Source organism: Pteropus vampyrus, unplaced genomic scaffold (genome assembly GCF_000151845.1).
Source record: "Pteropus vampyrus isolate Shadow unplaced genomic scaffold, Pvam_2.0 Scaffold203, whole genome shotgun sequence".
NCBI lineage: Eukaryota > Metazoa > Chordata > Mammalia > Chiroptera > Pteropodidae > Pteropus > Pteropus vampyrus.
This window is the reverse complement of record NW_011888984.1, coordinates 731,449-748,886: the sequence shown is the minus strand read 5'-3', so window position 1 is coordinate 748,886 and position 17,438 is coordinate 731,449. Positions and strand designations below refer to the sequence as shown.

Here is a 17,438-nt window from a genome sequence, read left to right as displayed (position 1 = left end):
CTTTCTCTGCCCTCGGTATCCTCATTTGCAAAAGGGAGGTCATAATGGTACCAGCATCCTAGGACTGTTCACTAATAAAAAGATTTTTTAAATTAAGCATCTACAATATACTGGCCACTGCCCTACGTGGTGGAGATATCCCTTGCCCGCCCCTCTCCCACACAGTTTGAGAGCCGTACATGCAGCCTGTCCACTCAGCCTTCCGCCCATCTCTCCCACCCAACCCTTCCTCCCCTCCCAACCCAGATCCCTGCCCTGGTTCATCCTCGAGGTAGCTGGCCTGGGAGCCTGCCGCAGCCGCCAACCTGGGCTCCCAGACCCAAGTCTCTTTCACGTCAATCAACGGCCAGATGGCATCGAATTGGGCCATGCCCCTTCTCTTCCTGACATCGTCCTGTGGCTCCTCATCGCCCTCAAGACAAGGTCCGAGCTCCCTAAATAGCCGACAAAATCTTCCACGATTTAATTCATACAGAACTTTCAATTACATCTCCACCAACACGACTGCCAGGCCGTTTCTCACCGCTGACTTCTGGCAAGCCGTCCCACCGCACCGCCGCCGCCCTCAAGCGCCGCTCGGTCTTCGGGTCTCAGGTCGGGAAGGTTTCTCGTCTTTCCTCTGGGTTCCCCCCGCGTTCCACGCTGCCTCCGTTAGAGAACACACGCAGACTGGGTTTTCCCGCGAGCTGGGCCAGACACGAGGCTAGCGATGCCCCGCACGACGGGCCCGCTTCCAGCCTCAGCGCCCACCTCCGGCTCTGCAGCCGCGAGCTCTCCGCGAAGTCCAGTCCCGCAGCGGCCACACGCCTCAGAGAAGGCAGCACCTGCGCGCAGCTCGGGCCCAAACCGCCCAATCACGGCCTCCTCCTCCTCCGCAGCCCGCCTCAAACCCCTCGGGCCCGCCGGCCCCTGACTGCCGATTGGCCACCTGACTCCCCGCCCCGAAAGACGGGAGCGAAAGGAACCCTGGCCTTTGTAGTTGCCCAACGAAAAGTGGGAGCGGACCGCCGGGCGGAACTCCACTTCCCGGGAGGCGCCGCGCCCCAGGGGTGGAAGACGACGCCCTTTAGATCAGGCGCCTCTTGATTGGCCGTTTGGGAGACGTTTCCAAATTGCCATGGAAACAGTCCCGCTTACCTGGAACCCCGGGAATATCTTTTTGCCTGAGAATCTCAAAACGCCTTGCTCTGCAAGGGTTCCAATGGGTGAAACCAGACGTGTGGGTGGTAAAGTCTGTACCACTGTTTGCCCGCCATTCCCCAGATGGCACCAGTAAGTCCACTACATGTATTCAGCACCTACTGAATGCCTGCCTGGCATAAAGAGCCACTCCTGCGCAGTCTGTAGACGCTCTAGCTTATGTGGGCAGAACCCGATGTTTCCAGGCGACAGGCCAGAGTTAGGCCCTTACCCTTTCAGGGTCTCAGTTTACCCTGGAAAAGGCAAACGCGAGCTAGGATCCTATCCAGGATCTCTGTCCAGGATCTCTGTCTAGGATTCCTTAGGCCCACACCTCCTGCAGCCCCATGTTGGCGCCAATAGCCATAACTTCCCCATGGACATATCCCGCAAGACAAAGCTCTTCCAGCACCCCTTCCCCAAACACCATTCCCCATCATGCCTCCGTGGGCCGAGTGAGGTGAGCCGGGGCCCCGCAAACGCTCAGGCGGGCATGTGAGAAAGCTCTTTACTGGGGGGTACAGCAAGGAGGAGCAAGGCCATCTCCGCCTACCTGCCCCCACCCCCTCCTAGGGCCCTGGGGTGAGGGGGGATCTCCCCCGCACCGGACCACCACTGTCTTTGGTACAATAAATAGAAAACAAGGGGGAGAGGGGCCAAGGGTCCAATCCTTAGTGGGGAGGGTGCGCTTAAACCCCTCTCCTTGACCCCCTGCCCCAGGCCCCAATCAGTGCAGGCCTCACCCGCCCCAGCTGGGTAGCAGCAATTCCAGTCGAGGGGAGAGATGAGGATGGGAGCCCAGGGCCCCCAGATGGGGGGTATGGCTTCAGGAGGGGCCCTAGGGAAGGGGCAGGGTCATGAGCTGGCTGCCGTGCTCTGGGGTACACCACGGAGGCCCAAGCGAGGCCCCAGAGTGGCAGGGTCATCAGGGGGTGGGAGGGGTGGACGACCTCCTGTCATCCGAGTCCGGAGGGCTGAGGCAGCCGGGTGCTGGGGGGCAGGCGCTGGGTGGAGTGGGGAGCAGTCCGGAGGGCCGCCCGCAAGGCTCACATCCATCAGCTCTGGGGGTGGTGGCGAGGTTGGTGATGGAGGACGGCCAAGGCATCGGGCTTGGGGGGGTAACTGGGCTCCAGCCCCTGGCAGTGATGAGGCAGAGGCAGGGGCTTGATGTGTCTTGTGGGGTACATCGCCCCCTGCCCAGGGGCGCAGCGGCTGGGAGGGTGGGACCTGAAGGGCAGAGGAACAGTGAGTGTTGGAGACATAAGTCCTGAAGCCCCAGATATCCCACCTCCCACCTCCAAAGGCCTCAAGGCCCTAGTACCTGGGGGCTGTTCATCTCACAGTCAGTGATGGGGGGTCCAGGGCCCCCACAATATCGGTTGCTGTAGCGGTAGGTCCGGTTGTCACTGGAGGAGCCACTGGAGCCTCCTGAAGTGCCAGGGGAGGAGAGAAGAGGCCTTCGGTAAGGAGAAGTGGTGGGTTTTTCGGTGACTGAATCTGATTCATGGCTCAGGCCCAGGTTTGGGCTTTGGGTTCTGTTCTCATTTGAAGGATCAGGCCCAATTTTGAGATTAGGGGTCAGAGTTCAGTTAGAGGTTTGAGCCCAAGCTCAGTTTTAGAGATCAGGTCAGGGCCAGTTGGAGCTCTCCTGCCCCATCCTTTGGAGTTCAGGATCATGCAGCTTCCAAACTATGTGGAGGCCCAATGGCAAGGTCCCCCAGGTCAGGCCAAACCAGAGCTGCCCCGACCTGTCCTACCCCACTTGACACTGGGCACCCACCAGAGCTGGAGATGGAGCTGGCGGTGCTGGAGGAGGGGCAGGTGTCGAGGGGCGCGGGCGAGGTGGAGGCACTGCTGCCTGCCGGGCCCGTGTTGGTGGCCTCATCAGCCGTGCGGCGGAAGAAGCCGTGCTGCAGAGCCCCCAACGGGCTGATGCGGGCGGCGGGCTCATACTCCAGCATGCGCAGCACCAGGTCCTGGAAGCGGAGGTAGTCGGCGGGGCTGTGGCCCGGCTCCCCCGCCCGCCGGCCCCCGGGCCCGCCCGTCTGCACGCCCAGCACCTCCTGCAGCCGCCGTGTCCCGGGGCCCTGGTAATCCTGGCAGGGAGGGGGTGGGAGGGGGGGCAAGAGAGTGGCCGTCAGTGGGCAGGAGGGGCAGGGAGACACACACGGGGAAACAGAAGCACAAGAGAGAAAGTGGAAAGAGAGAAGCTAAGAAGAGTTGTGGGGTGGGCTGCAGAGATAGGGTGGGCTGGGGAGGAAGGAAAGGACAGACGAGGGGGAGAGGAAAGAATGGGAAGACACAACGGAAAGGAAGCAGGGAGAGAGGGAGCCCCAAGTGTGAGAGAGTGAGGGGCCACCAGGGTGGGAGGAGCGGCATAGGGTGGGGGCCGCACCTTCCTGAGTTCCTTTGTCCTTCGTAGGGTCCAGCCACCCCCAGGCAGCCGTTCAAAGTACTTGCGAGCCTTGGGTGCCTGGTCCAGCATGGGGGCTGGTGGGATGCCCAACACCTCCACAATCCGGTTCATCTGGTCCACCTGAGAGCAGGCAGGCAGTCAGGGCCATCAGGACCGCCAGTCCTCCACCCCGAGCACACCCCCTCCTCGGGAGCACACCTCATTGGAGCCACTGAAGAGGGGCTCTCCAGTGTGCATCTCCACCAGGATGCAGCCCAGGGACCACATGTCAATGGCCAGGTCATAGGGCGTGCCCAGGAGCACCTCAGGTGACCGGTAGAAGCGGCTCTGGATGTACTGGTAAATCTGAGGGACCACAGTGGGCAATGGTCAGAAGTCTCAGCCTCCCCTACTGGTACCACTGACGCTCCCAAAGCTAGGACAAGCCGCCAGCCCCCAAAACTGGGGATGGAGGCTCCAGACCCTGACGTAACCAGCACCAACTTTCTAGGAGCCACCAGCAGCATCTTATTCATCAGCCTCAGGCCTCTGCTGGCCTAGTTTGACCCTGATCTCCAGCCCCAGGCCTGACTCTGGACCCCTCCCGGTTACCAGTCAGAAGCTGGCAGTCCGCAAACACAGGCCCTTCCCACCCTCACAATCCAGACCCTTATCATGCCCCCACCATCATCATCTCAAATGACGGCTAACAGGAAGCTGCAAAGCTGAAGCATTCCCCCCGACACACGCACGCGCGCACACACACACACACACACACACACTCCTCAGCTTTAAGAGCACAGGGTAAACAAAACTTAGCAAAGTGGCATCCAGGCTCAAAGCCAACCCAACCTCCCCTGCCTACAATGTGGCAGCCTCCAATCTGACCTGCCCCCAGGCGTCACTCTTCTCTCCTGGCAGTATGTGTACCCCGTGGCCCTCTCCTTTACCTCCTTCACCCACTGGACCCACCCTTCATACCCGCCGATCACCTTATTCCAAGTACTATTCCCTCAGTCATCAGCCACTTCAGGCCGCAGGCCGCACACAAAAACCCATCCCAGCCTAGCACCGCCCCAATCTCTGGCTACCTGTTGGCCCCGCCCCGCCTGGCCACACCCACACCGCCAGTCCCAGTCCCGCCCCCTCCCGGCCGGGCCGCACCCGCTGGCCAAGCTGGCAAGAGCTGCCGAAGTCCACGATCTTGATGGCGCTGCGCTTGGGGTTGCAGAGCAGGATGTTCTCGGGCTTGAGGTCGCAGTGAATGATGCTGAGCTCAGGCGTGGCCAGGAAGAGCAGCGCTGTGCACAGCTGCTGTGCCAGCTTCCGCGTCAGGTTCAGCGAGACGCCACGGAAGTGCGTGTTGCGCAGGAGGTCGTACAGGTTGTAGGAGAGCAGTTCGAACACCAGGCACAGGTGGTTCCGGAACATGAAGTGCCGCTTCAGGTGCACTGCAGGGAAGGGGACGGACATGGGCCAATGGAGAAGAAACTGCGGCTCACAGAGGGCCGGGGGACGGCCTGGGGTCCACGGTAATCAAGGACAGAAGCTGTATGCGGGTCTGTGTCTGGGCTTCTTGAGTACTGGCTAGAGTCTGGTGTGCCCGCAGGTACGGATTGCTCGTCAGGACATTTTTATGTGGTCTATAACTCGATTCAAACCAAGAAAAAGATTGACTGACTTTCTTAAGAAAAGTGAATTCAAGTCTCTGTCAGATTAAACCAAAGAGTTTCCATTTGGTGCTGACAGATCTTTAACACCATTCTACACTGCCTCATCTAATTTTGACGTTGTTTTAGTCTCAGTTCTGTTTATTTTGGTAACTAAAGATTCTCCTTTTCCGTTTACTATAAGGATTTGTATTAAAAGAAACACACTCTCTAAATCGTCTTGCTTTTACTAAGAGGCATCAGTACAAGCAAGAAAAAAAAGACCAGCACAGATGTGAAGAGTAAATAAAGGCTCTGGCGCCTCTGGCTGTTTAAATTGCAGTCTACTGAGAGACAAACTCTGTGCCCTCATGCAAATGAGAGCACGGCCAGGCCTCAACTTCTTCATCTCTAAGCCCTGGGCAATGATGCCCTTCCGTGGGGCTGTGGTGAGGCATACACGAGTTAATTTATGTGACGTGCTGACAACAGAGCCTGATCCTTAGCAAGCACCCAATAAACTGAGCACGTGAATAGGGCAAAAATGAAAGTGGCAGGAGAATCCCAGATGTCAGGGGATTACAGGCCAAACCCTACCCTGAAGACACCGGCCCTGTCCTACACCGGGTGACCCACCCCTATGTAGCTCGTGCTGCTTCGGGCCTCACCAATGTAGTACTTCATCTCCGTGTCATGCTGGTTCATCAGCTCCAGCAGCCGCAGCTCAATCTGGGCCTGGTTCAGGAAAGCCTTTTTGTTCTTGATGATCTTGATGGCCACCAGCTCCTGAGTCTGATGGTCGTAGGCTTTCACCACCTGCGGGGGCAGGGCACGTCGCAAAGTGAAGCAGCAAGGAAAAGGCCAGCCAGGAGGCACTCTTTTCCCTACAGATAAGCAGACCCACCGATATCAATATCGATATTACTAAAAGTGATCCAAAATCCAGTGCTCGCCAATAGTCAGGCACTAGTGTTAACATGTGAAATAACACGACCACCTTATGCAGAGTGTCCTGCTGTTTGTACTTTTTTACAGAAAAGGAAACTGAGGCACGGGACAACCAAGTGACTGGGCTGGGGTGCCTGGGCCAGCACAGAAATCGAAGCCACTGAACCACTGACTGTGTTTATCAGCACGAGCGGGCGCCCACGTTCCCCAAACCCGGGCCAGGGCAGGGCGGGGCATCCACACCTGGCCAAAGGAGCCTTTGCCAATGAGCGAGTCAATCTCATAGCGCTCCAGCCAGCGCTCACCACTGCGCACGATGTAGTCGTGGTTGTCGTCGTCATAACCGTGGTTCAGGACCTTCTTCTCCTTCTTGGTGCTTGAGTCCTGAGGGGGCGCCTGCTGGGCCCGCCGCTTCTTCTTCGCGTAGTAGACCTGCCCCGCCGGCCAGCCAGGAAATGGGGACTGGTAAATGACCTGTGCCGGTGGTCAGGACCCCTCAGCGCCCAGCCTGGGTCCCCCAGCCCTGCCCACCTCGTTGATGTGCTTGTAAGTCTTGATGAGGTCCACGGAGAGCTTTCGCAGCGGGGCTGAGGTCGCATCTCGGAAGGCCAAGGGTAGCCTCCGCGGCAGGAGCCGCACATCAGGCAACACCTGCTAGGGGGGTCAGGGGGGGCACTGAGGACAGGCCTTCACCTTCGTCTTCAAGGGGGAGAACTATATGGGCAGCTGGCTCATCATGACCGTATGCATTCTTATTTGATCATTGTCTGACAACCCACTAGAAGAGAAAGGCCCCAGGAGCGGAGACTTTGTCTTGTTCCTGCTGTTCTTCCAGTGCCTGGAGCACGGCCTGGCACAAAGTGAATGATCGTGGAGACTGGCTGAGTGAATGCAAAGTGAACTGTCTGCCCCTGCCCTTTCACCCACCTGTACTCCTTTCTGAACCCCAGTGGGGGAGGTCCCATAGAAGACCTGGGCTCTGCCCCTCCTAATCCTTTGCCTGAGACCATCCATTCTGGGCATCTCATCTCGAGGGCCCCCATCTTGCTTTACCCTCATCCCTTGGGGCCTTCCCAATACTCACATTCTGAGCATCTTTGCCCAGTTCTTTTACCCCAAGGAACTTAGATATGGATCCAGCACCCTGGACTTCCCGCTCCGAGCTCTCCATTTGGGAGTCTTAACCCTGTACCCCTAGGCCCTGCTGGCTCCAAGACCCTTCGGGCTCAACTTGCTCCCCATTCACCCCCTCAAGATCTTTCAGTTTGGACTTTTTTTCCTTAGTGAACATTTATTACTATGTGCCAGGCACTGTCCTTAGCATTTTACATGCATTTCATTAACTCATTTAATCCTCACAACAACCCTGTGAGGTAGGTATCATTATTGGCCCCATTTTACAGAATAGCCTGGAAAACCTAAGTAGTTTTTCCACCAGTCTGGATCTGAACCCAGGCCTACCAAACCCTGACTCTGCCAGCAACCCCTCTATCATCCACTCCCGTGGGACCCTTCAATTCCCTGGGAGACTGTCCTGGGCGACCACACTACTTTTTGGTCCTGAGACCTTTCTATCCCCAGCCGCCCCCTACCCCAGGCAGGTGAGGAGCCAGCTGAACGCGTACCTGCGTGTGCTCCTGGGGCCCCGGGAAGCCAGAGAAGGGACCATGGCCCGGCGGGACGGCCATGGTGGGCTCAGAGGGCCGCAGGGGAGCGAGGCCTGGAGCGGGAGCCCGGCCGGGGGGCGCCTTCTCGCATCCTGCACCTCGGCTGCCACCGCCGCTGAGACCTGAGAGCAGGCGGGAGGCAGGGAACAACATGGAACAAGGGGATACGTGGGGCAGTGTCAGGCAGGAAAGAGGTGGGCATCAGAGAGAAGGCAGGACACAGAGGGAGAAAGGAAAGGGTGGCCATGAAAGAGGGGACAGAGAGAAGTGGCCGGGTGAAGGGGAGGAAAAGCGCAGTGGAGACCCTCAACAAATGATTACCAAATAAATGAGGTAAGCAGCACAAAGAGGGGTACGTGTGAAAGGGAGTGATCGGGAGCCAGGCAGGGATATGGGTCATGACAGGAAAGGACAAAAAGACGCCAATAATTGGGAGGAGAAAGAGAAGAGAAAGACAGAAACCACAGGCAGTAAAGGAAGTAGGATTCACTCTTTTCTTCCCATTTCTACTTGCGGCCCTCCCCAGGGCCCCCTCGCACAAGATCCTGCCCTCCTGCAGTCTTCTCCCAGCATCGGGATATCATTTCTTATCAAAGCAAGGTCCCTCCACTTCAAGATCTGTGGTTCCCAGCAGATACCCCAATTCAGAGAACTCTAGGATCTCCCGCAAATCAAATGAGTCTTCTGGGCCCCAGCCAAACCATAGCAAAGTCCTCCGCAGGCCCCTAAAACTACATTGGGGTCCTTGGGGACCTCCTGACCACTGTTATCTGAGAACTCCTATATAACAAGAGTCCTACCCCTAAGGCATTCTCATCCACCAGGACACACCCTTCTCAGGGGACCCTCCTCATATCATACCAAGACCTCTCTCTTGTATCATTCCCTCCCACATCAGGGATCACCCTCCAAGCCACATTTCAGTTCCCCCATGCCACATCAGAGCTCTTTCCCGTATTAGTCCTGTGTCCCCCTCCCAATCAAGGCCCACTCCTCCTGATGGGAGCAGAGGGGAGGTGTCTTTTCCCACGTTAGAGGGATCGTCCTCCTCTCCTTCGCACTGGACCTTACCCACCTCTTCCCAATCCAAGATTCCTACCAGGGCCGTTTCTACGGTCACTCCTCTCTACACCAGGGTCAATCCACAACTGTGCCCATTCCTAGAAGGCCCCCGTAGCCAAAGTCCCCAAATATCACATAGTTCTTCCCTCCCAGAGTGCTACACCAAAATCCTCTCCCCACTGGCCTTTCCTCATGTCATTCTCTTTCTCCTATGCCAAACCTTGCCACTCCAAGACCTCTCTTCTCCTACGGAGCTCCCCCCAAAAACAACCTTTCCCGGGCCCTCCCACCCCAGGACCGTCTCTCCCAGCCCCCACCCCCTACCCGGGTCAGGGCCGGCGCGGGGCCCACGGGGGGCTGGGGCGCGGTGGGGCCCCCAGTGGGGTGGGCGAGCAGCCAGCATGGCGGCAGTGGCAGCGGTGAGGAGACAGCCGCCTGTCCCGGCCCGGCCAGCCCGGCCAGCGCGGCGGGGAGGGCAAGCGGGACAGGCGGCCCGGTGGGTGACAACAGCAGCCGCCGCCGCCGCCGGGGGAGGGGAAAGGAGGAGACGAGGGTCAGCCCGGGGCACGCGGGGGAAGGGGAAAGCAGGTGGACGGGGGAGGGGCGGGTTAACCCTCGCCCCGCCTGCCCCGCCCCGCGCAGCCACCCGCCCCGGGGGACACCGGCGTCCCGCCCCCTCCCTAGAGGCCCGCCCGGGCCCGCGGTGTCGGCCTGAACTTGGCAGTCCACACCTGCCATGGCAACAATCGTGCCATTGGCCGCTGCTGCCAAGAGCTCAACCAATCACAGTCCAGGGCAGCTGTTGCTAGGCAACGACGATGCGGCCGGCAGAGCTGAGCCCAAACAAAGGGCGGGAGCGGGGCCCTGCTACCCCCTCCCAGGACAGCTCCCTCGGGCTCGGCCCCTTCCAGGAATCCGACTATGAATAGCCAGGCACGGCCTGCACCTGCCGGCCGCCCCTCTCTTCTCCCTCGGCCTCGTGCTAAGTCTCGCTGCGACGCGGGCAGGGCGGGTCCCGTAATGCCCCCCTCCCGGTCCGTAGCCGCATCGTTACCTGAGAGCGCGGGCAAGGGGACTCGAACTGCTCGGGAAGCCCGAGCTCAGACCTGCCCACCGGCTGAAGGTATTCGGCGGACGCGGCGAACCAGGGCCCTGATTACCCAGTAATGCAACCAGCAAAATGGCGACCACAACAAACCGGCCCCCCCGTCCCGGGCTCCGCCCCACAGCCCCATCTGCTCCCCCTCACGTGACCCAAGAAAACACTCCGCGCCTGCTCTCAGCGGAGCTTACCGGCGCACATGCGCAGTGGGCTACCAACCCCGCCCAAGCGCCGAAACCGGGTTAGGGCGGCGCAAGCGGTACCTAAGAAAAGAGCATGCGCTGTGTGACCGGATGAGAATGCCCACCCCCACCACGATCCAAGTCCAAACAAGCGAGCATGCGCCCTGTTGTCGATGGAGGTCGCCAAGCAATCAGCTGAGCAGACAGGAGCGACTGACGAGTCTTTTAATAGAAAAACACATGTGTAACAGTAGCAACATAATCTCTCGCAATCCAGATGGTACTGGGCTTCAGTTCTTCACCTTGGGGGGCGGCCTGTGAGAAGATGAGGGGCGTCAGAGCTTGTCACCACTTTGGGGGCACTCCTACGTACTGTCCGGCATGCCTCTGGGTGCAGGGGAGGAGAGATACCTGCCCTGGTGGAGTACTAGGCACCATACTCACCTGTACACACCCACGACCACAGCGTGGTCTCTTTCGTATGGCTCTAGGGTCAGCTGCTCCTGGGGCTTCATGTTCTCTTGTTGCATCTTTTTCACTTCAGAAGCAAACACGGCCTCTGCAGAGGCTGTGGAGTCAATGCAGTTAGCCTGCAGAGGAGAGAGGATTTAAAGTCTGCAGCAAGGCTTTCGACTACTTTCCCTTCATTTTGTGCTCTTTAAACCAGAAGTATTTGTTTTTTATTGGAAACGGCGAGACTCGGGTTTTGGAAATTTTCAGTTTGCTCTGGATTTGGAACAGGAAGCTTTCGACGGAGTACTATTTATCTAAAAGCCACTGTTTCAATTTTACAGTCTAGATTTTTTTTCCTCCTACTTCCTCTTCCTTAACAGTAATAATGCAGCTGAGAATAAGAAAACAAATGTAGTGAAAGGCTGACAAAATGGTGAATCTAATTGAAGGGCACACAGGATTTGTATTTCAAAATAAAACGTTTTTTAAAATGCACCTAGTGTTTATCTAGTGTTTATTCTACCCCTGGCTCTGTTCTAGACGCTTCACATGGATTGATAAATTTACTCCTTGCATCAACACTAAAAAATAGTACTAATATTTCTATTTTACAGGTAAAGAAACAGGCACACAGGTTAAGTAACTTGCTCAAAGTCACACAGCAAGCTGGAATTCAGATTCAGATGGTGAGACTTGTGATCATGCATTTGACCACTACATTCTATTGCCTCTTTAAATCCAAAGCTGCTAGTTTTGCAGACATTTTCCGTTATGTTTGACTAGGGGCAGGGGAGTTGAGTAGAGACAGAGCTGGAATTAGACTGCATTAGGAGGGATGGAGCCTCCCTTGTTTCGACTGGCTGCTCGGCAGTTACTGACAGAAGACATGAAGCCCGCACCTTAATGGAAATCATGAAGTGTCCTCCATTACGTAGGAAGGTATGGGCATTCAGGGCTACGATACGGGTCTGGTCTGGCTGGGCCACATCGGCAAATATCACATCCACCATTGCTAGGGAGAAAGATGTGGAAGTTAAAGAGTTGGTCCCCTGGATCTTCCCAGCTCTTCCCAAGGGGCCTATGCCCCATCACCAGCAGGTTCCTGGCAGTCTTCCCTGCCTCCAGTCTCACTTCCCCCTCCCTTAATCCTCCTCCCTCCATGGTGCTCCCCGAGATGGGTCCAAAATCCAGTCACACCATTCATTCATGCCTCTTGTAAACCATGGTTGCCACCTACTCTGTGGCCAGCCCTGGGCCGGGCGTCGGGGACAGAGAGATGAGTCACACCCGGACCCTGCCCTCGAGACGCTCCCGGGTCTGGGGGGGAGACAGATACGTCATCAAAAAGGCAAGTAAAGGTGAGCACTTACAGGCAAGAGCGTCTGAAGGATTGTCAGATGAAACAAGTTGCAAGACTAAGGGTATGGTATGAGTGCATGGAAAAAAACTCACAGAAAAACCAGCAGAATGCAGAATACAAAGTCATATTTTTTAAGGCAGTGTGACTTAAAAAAAAAAGAAAAGATGGTGTAATGAAACTAAAATCGGGAAAAGCAGACATCAAATTGTTCATATAAGTTACTTCTAGCGGTGATTAATAAAGCATTCCATCTTTACATTATACTTCTGAATTAAAAAAACAAAACTAAGTCATTAATATTCACAGTGGGTCCCTCCTGGGCCAGCCCACGGTTTGTGCTTTCTGGGTTATGATCTCACCAGATGATGATAAGGACCTCTGAAGGAGGCTTTTATACATAAGCCGGGGCAGTGTAAAAGTACCACGTTTTAGAGGGAGGTAGGAGGTATGGGGGGCCTAGGGAGAGGGGAACGAGATCAGAGGGGAGGAGGCTGGCCCTCTGAGGGTGCCAGACATCTGAGACCCGGAAGCAGGACTGCCACCTCCACAACCTCACCTGGCTCCCTCGCAACCTGTTTCATTCCTGCAGACTCAAGAGGCCTGCTCATCCACTCCAATTCCATCCGAATCAGGGCTCTGGCAGCCTCTTCCAGGAAACCTGGAGTGGCCTGTTCTAACCCCACCTGCCCAACCCCGAGACCTCTCACCAATGAGCATGCGGTATTTGTGCGGGTGCCGAGCATCTTCAATGACGGGAATAATGTTGGTCCTCTTCTTAGCCAAGTTAATGAGGTCACGGCCAGAGCGGTGGGAGAACTCAACTGCATAGACTAGACCATCCTAAAATAAATCAAATAATAACAATGATCCTAGTTCTCGTGTGAGGAGCACTTCCTATGGAGCACACTGCATGCAGCATCTCTTCAAACCTCCAAATCAAAAACCTACCATTTAACAACTATTATCACATTCATTTTACAGATGAATAAACTGTGGTGCGGAGACGGGCAGGCACTGGCCCAGGGTTATTCAGTCCTGCTTTGACTCATCTGAAAGCCCAGGCCTCCAATACAGTCCTAAAATCAGGAAGCTAGAGCACAGAAATGAAATCATAACAGCTGAGAATATCCGCAGTGGGCCAGGCATTGCTCTAAGCGCTTTACAGGAATTAATTCATTTATCTTCAAAACAACTCTATTTTTCACAGGGCTAAACCGAGGCTCAGAGAGGTTGAGTAACGTGCTGAAAGCCATGTCACTGTTTAATGCCTGCACCAGAGCCTGGGGTTTTTAACCACTTATACAGCTCATAGTTACACAGATGAGCTAGGGGCCATGAAGTGGGATGCACAGGTATCCTCTAAACAGCATCACAGAAATGCAGGCCCAGAAACTGAGATCTCCTTTCTTTCAAGAGGAACCAGAAGACCAGACTTCGGGGGCATAACTTCTTTGTAAAGGGCAACCAAATCCAATTGTCTGGTATCTATACGCTCAGCTCTGGGCCCCTCTAACACTGGTCTCCCCAATGGCCACGCTCCTTCCCTTCTTCCCTCTGGGGGAACTCAGGAATGAGGCTGGATGAGGCTTTGGAGAACAGGTGGTTCAAGCTGCAACTTTTACTCAACAGGCGCTGACAGGGAAGGGCCTAGCTCCAAGCCATGCAGTACAGGGGAGCAGCCAGGGCTTCTGACTCCGCGGTTGGCAGAGGAGGCAGCCGTTCTCTCCCTCCCACCTCACCACCAGCCCTTCCTCACCCCCCACCCCTTGCCCATCCGTCCACTCACTGGGCCTACGATGTCAGACACGTGGGAGACGGTGGTGCCCGAGGCAGCCCCGAGGTAGAGCACTTTGGCCCCTGGCTTGATGTGGATCTGGTCCACGCCGCCCAGGATTGCCGCTGCCAGCTTGGAGCGAAAGGGGTTCCAGGCACGGTACTCGATTTTGTCATCTCCCTCCTGGGCCAGGAGAGATGGGGACAGAAGTCAGTGCCAGGTTCTTCTGTAAGATCACACTGGCCTCAACCCTAGGGTCCTCAAAGGGACTGGGTGCCCGATCATTGTACAAGAAATACATGTGGGTACATCCCAGTGACCATGACGGACTGCAGCGCCTGCCCTCTCATGGATGTCACTGACCCAGGGAGAAGGGGCAGCGACAGATTAACAGATAACAAACAGAAACAAGATCACACATTCATTCGACAAACATTTATGGTGCCAGCGCATGCCGTGTGCAGATGCTATGCGGATACACAGTGAACGAGACAGAGACCCCTCCCCTCAAGGAGTAAGTATACTCTGAACAAACTCGCATATACGACATAGTAGCTAGTGACAAGTGCTAAGAAGAAAAGATCAAGCTGGGGAACAAAATATAAGGTATGGCGAGCAGGGTGAGGGACAGGTGAAAATGAGGAAGGGTGGCCAGGGAAGAGCCAGGAGACACGTGAAGCAGACCCGCAGGACGTAAGGGGCGGTCGAGTTATTGGGAGGGAAGCTCATTCCGGGCAGCAGGAAAGGCAGAATGGCCCTGAGGCAGGAGTGTGAGTGGCCGTAAAGATGACGACATGGGATAATAGGTCAGGGATAGGCGGTGAGGGCTACTTTGACAGACGGGGTGGTGCAAAGAGGCCTTATGAGAAAGACGAGCTGACACCCGACCAGAGACGCTGATGAAAGGGAAACAGCCACGCAGAGCTGAGAGAGCAAGGAGGTCAGTGTGGCTTGAAGACACTTGGTCACAGGGACAGTGGGAGGAAGTGAGGCCAGAATGTACAGGGCCTTCGGGGCCACACTGAGAATGTGGGACTTAAACCTGAAGGCAATGGGGAGTCACGGAAGGCATTTGGGGATAGGAGTGGCTGTCGCATGTAGGGCACGTGGTGGAGGCAGGGAGACCCTATGTCTCACCGAAATCGAGACTCTCTTCTCTCCATAAACTGATTCTCCGGGGACCAGATTCTTGGTGACTAGTGCATCTTCCTTTCCTCGACAGATGAAGACACCTGAGTGAAGGGATCAGCGAAGGGGTGAGGACGCTGGGCCACGCCCCACCCCCCCGCGGGCTCCCCGCCTTCCTCACTCACCCTCATGCCGGTGAGGCTCCACCATCACATTCTTCCCTGACTGGTTTCCTCTTTTTCCTCCCCGACCACGACCCCGGGTGCCACCAGACTGGAACCCGCCACCTACAGGGAGAGACGCGGTGAGAGGGAGACCCCACATCTCTATCCCCCTCACTCCCCAAGCCCAGGGAGAGCCTCCTCCATCACAGCTCCCCTGCACTCGCCTCTTCCTCTGTCTCCTCCTCCTCCTCTTCCACGGCCCCTGAAGCCTCCACCACGACCTCGGCCCCCGCCAAAGCCGCCTCGGCCCCCGCCAAAGCCGCCTCGGCCTCCTCCTCGGCCACCACGGTCACCGAAGCCCCCTCGGCCACCGAAGCCACCCCCACGGGGGCTGAAACCTATGGTGGAAACAGAAACAGGAATCAGGCAATGAAGCTTGAGGAGTTACTCCGGCACCTCGTAGCTCCCCGCAGGAGAGAAACGGGAGAAATGTGCGCCCGGGCACATGTCCACGAACGCCCGCAGTGGCAGCAGATCGGGACTAACTCGACTATCCACCGGCAGCCCGGACGGATCAAACGGGGATATTCACAATCGGCAACGTGAAGGACCTATGGTTACACAACTGATAAATCTCAGAATCAAAATGTTACGTGAAAAAGCAAGTCCAAGGAAGTCACATCACACACGATATCCTGTTTAGAAAGTTCGACAACTGAAATTACACAATGCTATGCTGCGGTGACCCATGCCCCACCCGCAGAAGAGGCAAGGGACCGATCAATGCAAAACTCATGGTACTGGGGAATGGGAGGGAGAAGTGACGGGGCTGGGGCAGGGGAGGGTACACAGGCAGATGTAGGTTACTGTCCGTATTCTGCTCTTGTCTGGATGACAGATTCGCAGAATTCGTCCTATTTTTCAAGACTAATCAGTCTGCAGGAGAGCGAACACTGAGCGAGCGTGCAGCGCAGGGCGGGGCCTGGTGGGCCTGGAACCGTCGCCCTGCCCTCCCGTGGCTGACCTTGTGTCTGGGACAAAAGTGCCAACCTCCAAGCGGAGGGGAGGTGGGTGTGATGTCTTTCCTGCTGACTGATCTCCCTGCTTCCAGGTTTGCAAAAGTCTCTGCCAGCTCAAGGGAAGAAAAAAGAAAAATACCAAACTGTCCTTTATGGATGAGGAACGGTTCACAAACAGTTTAGGGCTCATGATGAGATTGAAAGTTTAAGGGAAAAAGAGATTCAGAGACTTTGTTGTTTACATCACTTCGGGACAGTGCAAATGTTCTTCACTGAGCACAAAACGTTTGAGGCAGAACAGTTCTCCCGGTGCTAATGGATCCAATACCTGGTTTTTGACAGTTTCAAAAGCTCTTCAGTAATAGTCAGAAAAATCACATGAGTTCTAAAACAATACTGTGGGATGAGTGCTGATTTAAAATGATCTGGTTTGATGTAAACTATTCAACAGCAAACTTGCTAAAGGTTTTGTAAAGGTACATTATATTTACATCCCTATGAAAGCTTCATGCATCTTAATGGCATTGAAGACGAAAATGTAGAACTTTTTTGTAACTATTCCCAATGTGATTTTTAACAGTTTCAAAGCTCCCACACAGAACCATGAGTTGTTCACCTTTGTCTTGCACTCCCTCTACAGTCTACTGTCCACATGGCAGCTAGCACCACCCCTCTTAAAACAGCACATCGGATCTTATCATTTCTCTGCCCAAATCCCTTTAATAGTTTTCTATCACATTCAAAATGAAATCACTGACTTCCAAAGCCCTAAAGCAGTGAGTCTCACTTCTGGCCAATTGTTGGAACCCAGCCACTCTGATTTAATTGTCCGGGGTCGGGGCCTGGGCCTGAGCACCTTTTTAACGTTTCCCAGGTGATTCTAATGCGCAGCCCATATTGAGACGCACCAACACAGGGCTCTGGCGTCTGCTGACTTTTCTGACCTATGCTGGGCCCCAGGCTCCCTCCCGCCCACCAAGACCAAACTCGCTCTCTAGCCTCTCAACCTTTAACATCTGCTGTTGCCACTGCCTGGCTCCCATGGACATCTGCTCGGCTCCCCCACTCCTTTGCTGCACTCACGTCTCTGAGCACATGTCTCTTCCTCAGAAGGACCTTCTCTGGCTACCCGGACTTTACCTTGCTTTCTTTTTCTTCGTATCAATTTCCACCCATGGCATTTTTAATATTACTGCCTGCCTCCCCCATCAGAATCAAGCTCCAAATGGACAGGGATGTTTCATTGTTTTGGTTACCGCTGCATCCCCAACACAACGCCCAACACAAAGTATGGGCTCGAGGAATATTAAATACACTGTCTGCTGATGTATCTTAAACCTCTGGGTTCTGCCTCAT

At 55.6% G+C, this 17,438-nt stretch overlaps 2 protein-coding genes across 15 annotated transcripts in view; both read right to left on the bottom strand.

Moving 5' to 3' along the window:
* Positions 1-1,673: 1,673 nt before the first annotated feature.
* Positions 1,674-10,259, bottom strand: DYRK1B (dual specificity tyrosine phosphorylation regulated kinase 1B). 14 transcript variants are annotated; one of them, XM_023537883.1, is made up of 12 exons: positions 9,955-10,259; positions 7,797-7,960; positions 6,703-6,822; positions 6,415-6,603; positions 5,892-6,039; positions 4,739-5,025; positions 3,794-3,940; positions 3,575-3,715; positions 3,240-3,275; positions 2,960-3,155; positions 2,501-2,607; positions 1,674-2,406 (listed from the first exon to the last, which is right to left on the bottom strand). In XM_023537883.1, exons 2-12 carry the CDS (start codon positions 7,857-7,859, stop codon positions 2,035-2,037), a joined length of 1,806 nt encoding a protein of 601 aa, XP_023393651.1. In that variant the 5' UTR covers positions 7,860-7,960; positions 9,955-10,259; the 3' UTR covers positions 1,674-2,034. The 14 variants fall into 14 exon arrangements, with proteins under 14 accessions (XP_023393651.1, XP_023393649.1, XP_011370534.1 ...); XM_023537881.1 differs by lacking the exon at positions 9,955-10,259 and adding an exon at positions 9,225-9,429; XM_011372232.2 differs by having other exon boundaries at positions 2,960-3,275; positions 6,703-6,825.
* A 136-nt stretch (positions 10,260-10,395) lies between these two features.
* The window catches only part of FBL (fibrillarin), a 9,844-nt gene continuing 2,801 nt past the window's right edge, over positions 10,396-17,438 (bottom strand). The window contains exons 2-9 of the mRNA XM_011372227.2: positions 15,288-15,461; positions 15,085-15,186; positions 14,909-15,003; positions 13,784-13,954; positions 12,705-12,837; positions 11,537-11,649; positions 10,629-10,774; positions 10,396-10,499 (exon numbers count right to left, since the gene is read on the bottom strand). Coding sequence (XP_011370529.1) covers positions 10,475-10,499; positions 10,629-10,774; positions 11,537-11,649; positions 12,705-12,837; positions 13,784-13,954; positions 14,909-15,003; positions 15,085-15,186; positions 15,288-15,461 — 959 coding nt within the window. The 3' untranslated portion in view covers positions 10,396-10,474. The remainder of the gene's footprint in view (positions 10,500-10,628; positions 10,775-11,536; positions 11,650-12,704; positions 12,838-13,783; positions 13,955-14,908; positions 15,004-15,084; positions 15,187-15,287; positions 15,462-17,438) is intronic.

Excerpts from the sequence above, each read along its gene's own strand:
- DYRK1B (XM_023537878.1), bottom strand. The coding sequence starts at position 9,638 with ATGGCAGGTGTGGACTGCCAAGTTCAGGCCGACACCGCGGGCCCGGGC. Across the intron at positions 6,040-6,414 it reads GCAAAGGCTCCTTTGGCCAG|GTGGTGAAAGCCTACGACCA; the intron begins GTGTGGATGCCC and ends CTGCCCCCGCAG. Across the intron at positions 2,407-2,500 it reads GTGAGATGAACAGCCCCCAG|GTCCCACCCTCCCAGCCGCT; the intron begins GTACTAGGGCCT and ends TCTGCCCTTCAG.